Source organism: Kryptolebias marmoratus, linkage group LG9 (genome assembly GCF_001649575.2).
Source record: "Kryptolebias marmoratus isolate JLee-2015 linkage group LG9, ASM164957v2, whole genome shotgun sequence".
NCBI lineage: Eukaryota > Metazoa > Chordata > Actinopteri > Cyprinodontiformes > Rivulidae > Kryptolebias > Kryptolebias marmoratus.
Genome location: NC_051438.1, coordinates 21996462 through 22011685, shown reverse-complemented (window position 1 = coordinate 22011685; position 15224 = coordinate 21996462). Strand labels below are relative to the sequence as shown.

Here is a 15224-nt window from a genome sequence, read left to right as displayed (position 1 = left end):
TTGTGGTCAGAGCAAATCATTAAAACTCCAGCTGAAGCCAAATGGTATCTTCAAATGTTTAGTTTATATTATTTTTTCCTGAATTATCATGATTTGGTAAAAACAAACAAAAAAAAAATGGCCACGCTGCTTACAAAACAGGCCAAGTGGGTGCTACACCGAACAAAACTGTCACAGTGGAACAATGCAAGAATTATCCTCTCTCTTCTCAGTAGCAACATAACTGGTCTGTCAGGTTAGGCCTGATGTGGTGCTATTCAGGGATCCAGTAACAACTTGTCACTCTAGATACACTCATGCAGATACCAGCACATGTAAACACACACGTACATTTACCATCAAAAAAAACAAGCCAGATCCACAGGATTCAGACCCAGGTGTGGAGAAAGCGATGACTGCACACCCAAACGGGCAAACAGAAAGACACACGGGAGCAGGTTTTATATCACGCTTCAACCTTTGTGCCATAAACACGTTCACGTCCAAGCCCCACCCGTTCCCTCCCACGCACCCTCACAGCAGGGTTTTTTATTTCCAATCTTCCCAAGTCTGTACTCCCAGCAGTCCACCCTCCTCTTCCCAGACCTCCTCACTGCTCCATCCTCCCACATACCTGGTGTCAGATTTGAACATCACAGACTAATCCCACCCCATTGACCGTGCGGTTTACATGAGTTTGTTTTGAAAATAGTTGCATTCACAAACAAGATCACATGGGTTGAAAGGGGCAATTAAATTTTTTTGTCTGAAGATCTTTTGATCAAACACAGAACACTGTGTACTACAAGCCCAGTTATGTGTAAAAGAACAAATATTCAAAAAATAAAAGTTTGCCTCAGCGTGACAGATACCTGATTCATTTCATCCATCCCGTTGCTGGCAAATTCAAACACCAGTTCACTGGGTTGTACTGCAGTCGTCATCGCAGTGCAGTTCAGAGGGCGGGGAGCAGACTAAAATATCCCCACTGTGACTGACTACTCCTCCTCCTGCTTTGCTTCACCTCACAAAATGGCCTCTGTGCGTCGTCCTGTTTTCTAATTTGAGCCGTGTGGAAGAGAGAGACCACGAGCTGGTGTTTCAGTGGTGTGCCGTGGCCCAGGTGGGAGCAGCCTCGTCCCGCTCTGATACAGAGGCCGGGCCCCGCTGCGCCTGGAGCATCTACACCTGCACGAGACACGGAGAGGGGCAAAGGTCAGCCAACATATTAGATCAGATGATTTTCACAGAGAAACAACAGGTAGTTACAAAGCAGAATGTAACCCCTAATGGGGTTGAGTAAAACTCAGTCAGATCAAAACATCTTCAGAAAGCACAAAAGCTATCTGGGTTAGGTCTAGTTTTCAGTTCTGATGCTGAAAAACCACATCTTTCACAGAAGAAATCTGATTATTAGTGGATTTCTGTCTCTGTAAGTGAGAAACTCACAGACTAAGTCAACACCAAAAAAAACATCAAACCACCAGTGAAGTTTCTTGCACCTGATATGAAAATCTGCAATAATTGTCATTACATTGTTGCAAGCGTGTGAAAATTATTTCTATTTTTGCACCTGATTGTACTCAAAGGTCAAAACCATAAAATAGATAAAACACTATGAGGAACAAAAAGATCATTATAATTGATTATTTTAGGCATCAATCCATACAATTTATGAATTACAATTCAAATCATCTGAAAAAAAGAGTGGATGAGGCTTCTATGCTGTTAATGTTTTGCTTCCTATACAGGGAGTTTGGAATGTGGAGTTCCAAGTTTTAAAAAGTGTACATTTTGTTCAAGCCTCTTAAAAAGGTATGCTTTTCTGTACCTTAGTTCCTTCAATAAGGAACAATTATGTGGCTCACCTACTTGAGTCTGCAGACACAAATACTTAAGGTTTGACTTTTCTGCATGTTATCTCAACCCACTCCTGGCTTTCCTGTCGATTTAATAAGATACTCAAAAGTCACTCCAATAAATTCTAAATAAGCCAATTGTGACGCCAACAAAATCATTGAAAAAAAAACCCTTGAGTATCTCAGTGTAGCTTACTCTGATTTACACACTGACGACTCTTCTCTGAGACGCACAGATCAAGGCTCAGGGGTCTCAAATGTTATCACATGAGCAGGAGGCAGCGTGGGGGCAGTGCAGAGCAAACCCCTTCATCTTCACACACAACCAGATTAAAGATTAGTAGTCTGAAGATGCTCTGCAAGCCCCTCTGTGCCGACCCTCGGCGAGTTACTCTTATCACAAACTGGGGGGAGGGGAGGGAGCTGGAAGCTGGTGGCTGTGTACATGTTAGTGTGTACTAGTGTAATGAGGTGTGTCCCAACAACTCGATACCCAGAGGCAGGTTTCGTGTAGGAAGGAGAGGAACGGCTGAAGGGTTGGAGAACAAACGGATAAGAGTCCCCCCCCCTACTCTGATCTTGTTCAAATAGCTGGCAGGAGTAGAGAAGTCACAATGTTTGGTAGACGCCCCTTTTATCCAACAGTCACAACTTCTGCCTTTTCCACTGCTGCAGGGTGGAGCTTATTTGCTTTGAAAGGTCTGTGTGATTGTCAACGTTGCATACCAATTGTATTCCGAAAAGAGGAATAACAAGATGACAGAAAACTTTTGCAGCTCGAGGGACACAAAGAACAAATTTTAAGATTCAGTTTTACGATCCTCCAAGCATCCAGACAGAACCGAAACATGTGGCTATTGTCTGTGAAGCGACACTGTGGAAAAGAGCGAAGAGCCAGGGAAACTAAATCTGAAGGCTAGTGTTTCCCTCCACTCAATCCCTCTTTGCTGTCTCTGTCAGGCAGAGTCCATGCCCACGGCTGCCAGAGCTGCACGCTGCTGCCTGCCACATGTTTGGAGCTCAGTGTCCCGCTCTGCTTGCCATGTTTGTGCCAAATATCTGCGCCTTGCCAGAGTCATGCACAAACAATGAAATATGTTGCTCAGGGTTTCCAAATTAGGCGAGCTAAAGCAATAAATCTCCATACAAAACAAAAGAGAAATCAAAAGGAAAAAAAACTAAGTGGGTGGACATGTGTTTGTCCATTAAATGACTCCCCATTTACAGTTTCCAACCGACACATTTCTAACAGATGTTTTGTGTAACACTGGTTATCACATCAGCAGGAGTCAAGACAGAAGTATTTCCTTTATTCTCATCAGTGTTTGATGTTCACATCTCTAACTGATGCATTTATGGGCTGTTCATTGGGTTAAACCACATTGTGCCACATTGTGTGTTTTCTGCATCCCTCCTGTCCATCGATCTGGATGGGCCCAGTCGGCATGGTGCAAACAGCAGACAGAGATAGGAGGGAGACAGCCATTCATCAGATGCAGCTTGCACATTATCCCCAAGCACATGACAACAGCTGCCTTGTCCCGGCACAGAGGCAGGGTTGTAAACTGCACTAACTACGTCATGAAGAGAGGGGGAGGGAAAACCAGAGAAGGGAGGGATTTTACTGAGAAGTTAGTCAATGCATAATAGTCCACAGAGCAAATAGAACGCCTGTGACACGCTCTGGGTGGGGTCCTATTTTGCCAGACCTGAGTATTTTAATGCTGTTACTGTGAGGCAAAGCCTGAAGGATGAAATGCTTAACTGTAGCGTCTTGTGATGAAATTCAACCAAGCACAAGTTCCGTGTAATCCGCTGTGTACAATTTGTGCTCGTCTTTGGTGTGATTCTTTGTTTAAGAGCAACATTGACTTACAACATTATGCAGTAATTACTACGTTAATTTTATCACATAGTTGTGTATTTAGTTGATTTTAAGCTCCGCCTAGATAAAAAAAAACAAGAACCTGTGGTCACCTTCGCCTGTCGGCTGCTGCAGAAAGTCTACTTAAAAAGCAAAACAGCTGCAGTCTGCAGCTGTGGGACTGAAACAATACAGTCAAACTGAGGATCAAAACATCTGCAGACTTGGGCGATTGAGTCTCACTTTACATAATTTTAATTTTAATTTCACCTATTAATATAAAAACATTTGGAGACTCTTTAAAATGTTATCAATGCTTATTTAAAGTATGTTGCTGCATTTACCTATTTGTTTTTTTGTTTTATTTTTTAAAAAAAGGAGCAGATTTTTGGGAAATCCTTAAACTTATGACTTTCAGAAGAGAAGCAACTAGAAATGAAAAATACAATCATACAAAATGTCATTCTAGAAAGAAGAAATAAATACAGATTTTGTCTATTTTTGCCTAAAATGACATTAAAATCTTCTGAGTCATTAGTTGTTATGAATTGTTTGACTGATTGTAACATAATGTCATCATGCCCACAATCATCAGCTCCAGCTTTAAGTTACCATTACAGTACATTTATGAAGGTCATGTGACCACGGTCACGAGATTCTTTCTGTCAATCAACTCTCCTCCAGCAGTTGTCACTGTGGTACGCCGTGGCCTGGTTTACAGCAGAAAGAAACAAACACTTGCCTACTCCACCCCTTCAACATGGTGACTGCCAGTCGCAATAACAACCAATTAGACTGAGGATTCATGAACAAATGGAGCATTCCCAGAAGGCCCCATTTCCCCCCGCTTTAGTCTCCTCAGCTGAGCTCATTGTTGACCATGAAAGGAGGTAATTTAAGCCAATTGAATGACTATGCAATGACTCACCCTGCATGTGGTGAGTGCAAACATTGTGAGATGCAAGAAAAAGGACCAGGCAAACTTTACTTATCAGCTATTCTCAGCTCAGGTTACACAAAAACTACGGGTTTGCTCAAGTGACTAGTTTATCAGGAAAATTGGAGTGGATTAATACGACAGTGAGAAGACTTAAGAATGGGTAAGGGGTGGTGTCAGAGAGTTAAAACCTTTTTCCTCACACAGGTAAACATCATATAGGTCACCTTTAAAGTGTGAACAGTTGCCAACACATTACAAATGATCATAAATGGATTTGATTGTTTATCTTACAAGACTGAGAGACATTTCATTACAACTACAGTCACTGTATAAGAGACCTGAAGACAGTTTTTGCCTCATGCTGAAACAGCTTAGCCACAAAATGTTATGAAATGGTTGTCAGCATAGTGTTTTTGCAGGATCCTCTGGGTTCCTGTAAAGGAAATGACTCCGTGATACGAGTCTCGAGCTCATTCCTGGAGCACTGTGATAGCCCATATGTGTGTCAGGGGATCCTGAGCATCATTTCTGGACAGCAGTTCCCTTTTGTTTTACCCAACTGTAAATAAACTGCCCACCAATGTGTAACAATGGAGCGTTTAGTGCCAAGGAATACTGATAAAACATCATGGGTTGAAACAAAAAAAGAAAAATATGCACAATTACTACCAACTGTCTGAAGAAAAGCTTCATGAATTGTAGTAAAGTCACAAAGCTGAAAAAAGTGTTTGCTAACAGAACACGGCAATTAAGGAGATGCATCAAGTCCAGAGCAAAAAACCCCTTCACACACTTATGTAGTTTTCATAATTGCTGTAGATTTATGTCAGCAACTTACAATCCGTTTTGTAAACAGTATCTTTCATAGGTTCTTCTCTTCTCCGAGGATTGCACATTTAAAACTCTGGTTTAGTGAGATGAAGAGAAGTGCTTTCACCGCAATGAGCAGTGGATCAAATGGGAGAAATGGGCACAGAGGCAGACACAGACGCCGGCTCATAGTTTACATCTGCGAAGAACAAGGCAGCGCTCAGTGTGTCTGCGTTACACTAGGAGGTTTTCAGACTAAAGACAGACAAAAACGTTACCTCAAGCACAAGCTTTATAAAGAAGAATGGAATTTAATCTCATCTACTGCCAACCTTGTACTTTTCCACTCCGTCTTCAGACTCTCAAAGAAGGGGCCATGCCCTCATGTAATATTTGTTTGTGTCATTTTAACTCAATGTTTGGTATAAATTTTGGCTTTTTATAGAACAACAGACATCAGTTTAGGCAGGCTAAATTGATTTGGAGATCAAGGATAAAAACTCAGTAAAAACTCTCCAAGGACTATGGGTCAAAACTGCCTTGAGTGGCAACAATCCACTTCTCCCTTTTGTCACTTTTGTATCATCAGTAAGTAAAAAGAAACATCTCAGTTCTGACACATTAGGAGGTTATTTTTTTCGCCTACATTTTCATCTAACATGTGACAGAATAACAGTCTAGTTTAGAGCATATAAGAGAAATGACAGCCAGAAATAGCAGTGATGTGTTTTTTTTAAAAAAAGTAAGTAGAAGAGAGAGAGAGAGAAAAAAAACAGCTAGAAACTGACCTGTGAAGTTTGCATTCACAGGAACAGCATCACTGAGCAGTGGGTTTCTGCTGCTTCCTGTCTGTTAAACCACACTCAGAAGAAATTTCTCTGTGTAACAACGGAAAGTTCTCGACTCCCCCTCCTTCCTCCTCAAACAACATGCTACTACTCTCAAAGATCTGATTCTGTTACACAGGTAGCATTTCCTTCATGAATCATATACCAAGTGGTTTCATCTGTAAGAGTACAACACAAAATTGACTTTTTCTTAAATGACTAAAAATGTGTGATATATTTGCAAGCCTATACCTTTTTAAAATATCATCAGATAAGACTCTGTCAATGTTTTTTTCCCTCACCGTCTGACATTTTCAAGCCTGACAGATTCAGATAGACTGAAAGACAATGATGTGTTCAGAAATGATCACCAGGGCTGTCGAAGCCACACCTGTCATTTAAAGACATCTCCTGCCCACAATGATAACACAAGGCGTGCAAAAGCACACAGCACTGCTAACCCCAACCCCTTTACACAGACCTACATCCCTAACTTGGCGCTGTGAATCAGTTTCACACAAATTCTAAGAACAAAACTACAAATTTCCTGTCAACAGAACTTATTTGTAGGACAGAATGAAGCACAAGTAAATCAGCATGCAAGCAGACTGCGTGTGCAACCCACAAACCTTGAGTTAAGTTGTTGACCACCACCGACTTAAAGTGAGTCATTTATGGACAGCAGGTTTTTGTTTTGCACATTTTCAACAGTTTAAACTTTTATTAGACTTAGAAATGTGCAAATGCAAAACAAATAGTTCTTCCATTTGAAGTCAACAAGTGTCGTTAAACTCTATATTAATTATTGCTATGAAAGCGACATATTGCCACACACTAACATGTTTCAATTTAAGAGACACAAACTACCCCCAGCAACCTATTTCTGTAATGTGGCAACAGGCCACATGTCACAGATAGGAAGAGCCACTGAAGTTGTGAAAACAGGACAGGAAATTGCAGCAAAGTCTCGGAACAGACAACTGCACCCTAAACCATCGCAGTTTGATGTGCTGCTCTGACATCCGAGAGGCTGCTACAGTTTTCATCAAAGGATCAGGATGTTGTCACCAAGGCAGGAGCTGAGACGATCCGATCTCTGCACATGAAACACTTTCCTTTCGGCATTAACACACAAGGCAAGACCATCAGCAGTGATGTGGGAATCTGTCTGAGGTTGCATCTTCCAGCTGAGATAGTCTGCCACCAGTGATGTGACATTTTAGCAAGTGAGAGAAACAGCCAGTGCAAGCAAAAAAAAAAAAAGTGAAGCCTGTGATAAAAAACATGTGACCACCTACCAAAACCCCTGATGTCATTTCACACCAGATGACCAGACAGCAACAATATCATGGCTCGGTTCAGGTCAGCAGTGGTGCTGCAGCCTCACGGGCATTAGTTTTTCCAGAAGTTGTTGTGATAAGAATTCATTTCAAACTACTCTAATTGAACATCCTTCATTTGTATGAGCTCTTGCCTTCTGGCAGATGGTACAGATGGTGTGTTTGTATTTTGTATGATTGCTTGGCAGTTATTGGAACAGAACTAAAACAAAATCATCCGAGGGGACAGTAAAGTATTGTATTCCCATACTGAATAGCGTTGCAGCACGCTGTATCGTAATGTAATCCTTGTCCGACAACGTCCATAAAATGTTTTTATTTAAGCAGAAAAAAACAACAGTGTTAAGAGGCATCAAAAGTGGTTTTAGGAAGCATGTCTGAAGCCTGTTCAGCTCAGTCACACGATCTTTAAATGGTAACCATTCTGACAAAAAGAAATACACGGAGATAAAATTCACACAAGTCTGTGCATGTGTTTCAGCTGCACCGCTCTGCCCTGCTTGTACTTTCTTTGCTGACATATTTGAAATGTTTAGTCCTGACTCCATGACTCTGTTGTTATTTTGGGTGCCGTGTGATGCCTTACTTGAGCAAAAAGACTTAAACTTTTCGGTTCACTCAATAAGCGGGCCTTTCATCAGCATTAGACAAGTACAACAGGTTAGAATAGAAAACCACAACGTAGTAAAGACTTCCCAAGATTTCCTCCTTAACATGACTGCGAAATGGCTTTAAAAAGGACATTGTTTCTATATACTCATATACCTGGAGTCTGAGGTGTTTGCATACATTCATATCAGGGCTAACATGTCACAGCACAGGACCACGGGGATTTTATACCCAGAAAAATACCAGCATACATTCAGCTAAAACAAAAACAAGGTGGAGAATGATATCCCTCATTCTTTGTTTATCTGTAAAATTACAGTGTGAATATTACACCTGATAAAATACGTTCAGTTTTGCAACAAAGCACAACAGCTGTTTTTATATCAAAAGGAGAAATTCCTTTTACAGTTTATAGTTTTGCAGCACACTGAGGTATGTGCTCAGACAGAGCATAAAAATCTCAGGGCTGCAAGTCTGAGTCAAGGCTGAATAGGGGACCCGGCTCTGCATACCAAACAGGTCTGGACACACGCAGCCTGATGTGTCCACCCACAGTCAGGTATGCAGTAAAACGCAACGAGGAACGCACCTTGAGATGAAGCAGAGTCAAACACAGATGATCTTTACTGTTTTATAATATAGTTTGTCTAGTTTGCCTGTCTAGTCTGTAACATATACATTTTGAAAAATATATATTTTTTGCTGTCTTTTCTTTAGTGTGAAATGAGACGCACTGGCATAATAAATTCTACACAGAGCTAAAAACATAAGAAAGCTGGCTCAGCTTAGATTAAACATGGAAAAAGAGGTAAAAATGTTAGCTAGAACAGCTCTGTTCAGAGATGTAGCAAAATCCATATAGAAATACAGTCAATGCTAATGGGAGAAGTCTTTCCATCATCTTGGTAGGTGCTACGTGATTTCTGAGGAAATACAACTTAAATCATCTAAAAAGTCTAATGTTTTGTCATTAATTGTTCTAATTATTGAAACCTGCACTTTAAAGAATGTTGTATTATGTTTATTGTTTTTTTCCTTTGAAAATACTAGTCTAATACACTGAATTATTATACTAGAAGTCACTGTTGTCTCTAAACTAGACTGCTGTAATGAATGTAAAGCAGGGTACTGAGTGTAGTCATATACCAGCTAAGTGAAAATATATGATCAAATATTAATGAAATATTTTCTTAAATAATAACCAATATTCTACAAACTATTACTATTACAGAAGACACAAGAAGTGAACCATATGCGTTTTTGACACATAAACTGTAGGCATACAAAGTGGCAGGCATAGCACTTAGCAAGATGTCCGCCAAAAATCTTACCCAGTGGCATCCGTGGTGATTCTAGTGTATTTCTATTTCAGTGACAAAGCCCACCAACCAAAATTGAAGTTAAAACTAACCCGCTTTAAACCTGCAACTTGTTTGTACAATATTTTTAATGTTTGATTTTAGAAGTGCTACAATATTTTGTGTTTTATAGCATTTATGCTAAACCCAGATCAAAAGGTACTTGTGGTACGTGCTCAAGATTTAATAAAAATATTAAAAGCTGCATTTCCCAAATGCATTGCATTAACATTGTTTTCAGATAAAGAAGCCAGAAAAAACACAGAAAAGTTGCCATCTTATTTAGCCTGTATTTATCACAATGTTTTCTCTATTGTAGCATTATTAAACAGTCCAACATGATGGTCCTCAGCTTCAGAACTGCTCTTCAACTTTCTGCAGATCACGTTTCACTTCAACAGATTATTATAACTAAATCAGCTCTTCCCGCCTGAGCCCTCATAGAGCCTCACTGATAGGATCTCTCTCACTGAGACAGCTTAGCCCCTTCAAGACAACTTATCTGATTTCACACAATTAGATACTGGGTTAGTATGGTATAAGGTGTCACTTGCCAATGTTTCCATCTAATCTTGAAGCCAGTAAACATGCAAACTGCAATCTAAAGGCAGAAGTGTAGAGTCACTGCATGTCAAAATACATATCAAAATCCTTTAAATACAAAGGGAAACATCTAAGCTTTGTGAGTAAATTAAACTGCAGCATATGAAGTTCTGACTGTAAGTGCTGTGGGACTGCATGTTTTTTTCTGTAATACAACATCAAGTGCTTGAACCCATTTATACGTTTTCTTCAGCAGTAATTAGGAAATTCCATTAACACCAGCATGTTTAATTTAGTTCAAACAGCTGTAACCTACATCAAACAAAGGCTTACTTTACCAATATGGAGAAGTGTTTGAGGCCTGCGCAGAAAGGAGAAAGGCAGTATGCCTCAGTGGGTCAATATTTGAGGGAGCTTTATGAAATAAGCTTGTTTATGATAGCCAAGCGATGAGGACAGTGCGGCATGGAGATGAAGACAATAAAGTACCCGGTTAGAGACAGAAGTGTTCTGTGAGGTTTGTATAACAAAATATTTACATGGTGGTACCATGTCAAGGATCTGTCATAATTACATGTGAGGCAGAAGAAGTGCAAACACAAAATAAGACCATGAGTTTGGTAAAAATGGCTTTGAACTTGAAGGTTTTCATAAAGATAAATGCATGGCGGGCCCATGTAAACAATTAGTTTTCACTTGGATGCTACTTTGAATAAAGAGGCCTGACAGTCTGTCTCCTGAGGGGCTGGGGTTCTGTTATCCTGACGAGAATCACAATGCAAAAACGCAAAGGTAAACAAGGAGTGGCTGTTGCTTAGGAACACACAGAGGGAGAGGGCTGTAAAATAGGCCCTGTGGTACGGGAAAAAGAGAGCAGGTGGGCCTCATTCAGCTCAGCAAAGGACGATTATGTTTATGAGGACATGCCGAGGACTAAGCATACTGAGACACGCACAAGCAGAAGACTGGATGGATTTTAAAACTGTTTCTACAAGCACACTAAAACGCTACTCCTGGATGGAGTTCAAAATGAATATTTGGAATTGTTTAGCATTTTTGTGGAAGTATTTCTGTCCAAGACACTGTGACTCACTGTACAAAAAGTTTACACTATACAGGGATCATCCACAACTACTTTTATCATATATACTCAAAAATAGGGTGCAAAAGAAATGTAAACATGGTTCACATAATAAATAAAACATACATTGTGAAGTGAGCTTGCTAACAGTTTCAAGTTGTTGTGCAAAGCTTAAAAAAAGAATTAATTATTTATTTACATAAGAGGAGATCAATAAAGAAAGGCTTAAACAGTGAAAACTAAAATGGCGGGAGTTTTATATAGATTTTCTTCATAGGCAAATATATACATTGATTATTGTTTTCTAAATTAAGTCTTTTGTATGCAAGCATTGACATAATGTCTATACATAAAAAACAGACTGTATAGTTGTATGCATCAAACCTTGTGCTGTTGCACATATTCACAAACAGGGCACTATTATGCATGGAAATTGCTAATATAGGGCAACTGGAAACTACATAAAAAGTCTGACATTGTAGCAATTAACAGAAAAAGGTGCTGAGAAGAAAAAAGTGCAATTTCATATGACTGAACCAAGAAAGAGTAAAGGTCGAGGATGAAAACGAACAGATAAATAAACTGTTCTACCAGCTGTATTAAAACTAAAACTAAAATCTTTCCACACAGATGTTCGGTTCATAATTTGAGTGCAGGATTCATGGGCATTGCTAGTTTTCCAGATGGGAATCTGCTGCTGATGCTTCCAGACACAGACACCACTGCAGCTGGGTGTCTGGAACAAAAACCTCCGAAAACCATGTGGGAAATCAATTTCTTTCTGTGCCTGGATCAGAACGGCTCTTTGTACCAAGAAATACAACATTCTGCTTGAATTAGCATACGAGAGTTGGCAGAGGACACAAACTAAAACTTACTTCACACTTACTATGTCAGTTTTGGGTTCACGAGCATCTCATGCAAAGGAGAAGATTTCTGCATGATGTGACCTCATGCAGGGTGGGACCCATAATAACTGGAAAGAACAACACAACACCATGAATGGGATTTTAGGCCACCCCAACATAAAGCAACAAAAAAAAAACAACTGTCATCCAGAAAATATATAAATGCATCATATTTCTGTGTTTACAATTCAGTCCCAAATGACTGTTTTAACTGAGGAGAGAGCCCAGCAGAGACCTGAGATGGATTTTTTCCTTCTGATGTTCTGCATGCTGCTTTTATCTGAAATGAAATAAACTTGCATTTCAAACCTGCCTACACCACCCACACAAATGCTGTGAACAACTTTTGACAGAAACATTTATCAAGAGACACGATTTCCATGTTACCGAAGTGTAGAAATATTTCATTCCATCAGTAGGCATAAAAATAAAAGTTGTATAAACTGCAGTTAGAGGGTAGTTTGTGTGTGTGTCGTATAAATGTTGTCATTTATAAACAAAAGCAAAGTTTTCACTCTTGACATCTATGAGAAGCCATGTTTTCACTCTTTAGTTATCTCAGTGTGAATAATGGCAGAGAAGGTACAGAGCTAATTCAGCTTTTAGCTAGAGTTTTGCTATTTTTTTAATTTTTTTTTAGGTAGCATTCTGTTTCTTTTAGCTTTAACAACGCAAAGTCAGCACTCAGCATTCATTATGCATTTTTACAGAAAATGCGCTTTCTCTAGTTTACAATAAGTAACTGTTTTGCAATGAAATCTTCAAAAAACGCCTATGGGACAATAGGGCATTTTATTGTTCATTCCATTTGTTATATAATTTCACTTTTACAAATAACTACTAATAGCAAAAACCGATAATTAAGAAGAGTAAAACATAATTTACTTCCCTATAAATGTGCTAAATACAGTAAAGTGCAACATCCAAAAGACAGTTCCTCCAAATCTAAATGCTGAGGTACTTTCCAGCATTAGGCATGGACCTCAGTGGCTCAATCCAGCACTGCAGCCATGTTATGAGAAGAAAGAAACTTTGACCAGCGTGGAACATTACATAACTAGGTCAGGTACCAAAAGGTGTGACCTGATATTCCACATATTATCCTCCGCATGCTCGTTTTCTTTGAATCTCTTTGTCTTAAAACACAATGCTCCTGTCTCTCACCAACTTTAGCTCAATGGATGTTTTCCCTCCTATGCACCTGGCCACACCTCCTCAGATAAAACGTTAACTACACACAAAAAGAAGAAGGAGAAGTACAACCCGAGCAGTGACATCTTTCACAGTTCCTCTTGAATTTAAGGCGGTAATAACGAGGCATTACAGCGAGTCTTTATCCAAACATGACATTAGATGTTTTTAAATGGCACAGTTTGTTCAACGTCATCACTATAAAATCATCTAATGTTTTACATCCCATTGATAAAATAATTAATAATAACAAGTAGCCAAGTAATTCATATTTTATCTCTGGTCCACTCGAATAAATTCCCTTTCAAAATACAGGTCATTTATTTTTTTATTTGAGTTATAATTTTCCACTTTGTATTTTTCGTCCATTATTGTCCACCACCAAAAAACAAAGGGCAGGTGATCATGTTTTTCACTGTATCTGGGTGTGTGCATGGGTGTGTGTGTTCATGTGACTGTCTGTAAGCAAAATATCTCATCATATTGAATGTAATAACTGGATTTACACCTACGATTGATTTTTTTGTGTGTTTTTCTAGTTCAAGATAGCCACTACAGCTAATCAAAAATGGCTATAAATCTGTAAATTTAACAGATACTGAGCTAAAATCTGATGTGGTAGTAGCTGAGAGTTGAATTCTTTTCAACGTTTGACCAAAATGGCTACAACATAAGATCCTCACACTTTAAAACTCTGACATGAAATGTAGCAGGTGATATGCATTCCTTCATAGAAGATTTAAAATATTTATTTGCAGACTTCTTTTTTTTTAATCCACAATATTATCTTGGTAATTCCTGTCAAGTGATCAGATACCTCGCTCTGTAAAACTGGACCAGAAATATAAATAAAAATAAAATAAAATAAAGAAACATCTACTACTACTACAACATAAGCTTTTTCAAATCCTAGGAAATAAGCCCGAAGGCAAAGATTTACTAGAATAAAACAATCACCATTGGTTCTTGGATGCAAGTCAAAAATCATGACATAATTTAGGACTGAAATAAAGCTATCTGTATTAAAGAGATAGAAAAGGTGTCTTCAGATGTGATAATCACAACTCCTGTAGAACAAGCAGCCAGTCTCAGCATGCTCCAACTATGAGAGAGTTGCAACATAAAGAGACAGTTGCTCAATTTCATTATATTTATCAAGGGAGGGTTTTCTGAGTACCTGCTGCATAAATGTACAATGGGCCTGAAGAATAAAACCAGAATGGGCCCTGCTCAGTGGCACAGTAGCTATTAAAGCAGAGGAGAGAGTAACACATTAACTTTCCCCACCCAGATTTTCCCATCTCGTCACAGGAATTCAAACTTCCCGTCACAAGTTCTCTCTCTGCAACCTTTGGGCCTCCATCCAGTCCAGACAGAAATTAAAACTGCTTCAAAAACAGGGCCTGACGTGGAAAAATGTTGTAAACCTGAGCAATAGAAAACAGACAGTGTTTTCATATGAACATTTTCCACATCTAGGTTTACTAAAAAAATGGAAAAAAAAGTGAGCCTGGAAAATAGAGACGTGTATCAACTGGTTTCACTATGAGTCCAGTGGTTCTCTGCAGCAGCGTCAGTAACTGGGAAGAATCAGGGGTAGTGGTAAAAAGGAGTCACCTGACAACGAGAGCTGAAAAAAGACAAGCCCTTATTTTGCAAATACACCACCACAGGGAAATAATTATTAACATAACCAACATGTTATGACTGATCAACCATGACTTAGTTGATTAAACTAATCATGGAAATAATGGTCTAATTTTAGTTTCATGTAAATCGACCAATCCCAATCAACACAAAAACACTGACATCTACAGTGGATAAAGTTCCTCATCTTTTTACAATTCAATGCCAAGCATTTAAGCATTTTAACCCTCTCAAGGCAGACGTTGCAGATGTGCAACAGCGAATTGCA

At 39.2% G+C, this 15224-nt stretch overlaps 1 protein-coding gene across 3 annotated transcripts in view; it reads right to left on the bottom strand.

Moving 5' to 3' along the window:
• Nucleotides 1–15224, bottom strand: part of elf1 (E74-like ETS transcription factor 1) — a 40120-nt gene that overhangs the window by 10192 nt on the left and 14704 nt on the right. For 2 of the 3 annotated variants that reach the window (XM_017408490.3, XM_017408487.2), the window contains exon 2: nucleotides 852–1167. In XM_017408490.3, the coding sequence (XP_017263979.1) occupies nucleotides 852–923 (72 nt within the window). In that variant the 5' untranslated portion in view covers nucleotides 924–1167. Of the gene's footprint in view, nucleotides 1–851; nucleotides 1168–12099; nucleotides 12187–15224 lie in introns of all 3 variants that reach the window. The other variant, XM_017408488.2, reaches the window with a different exon arrangement.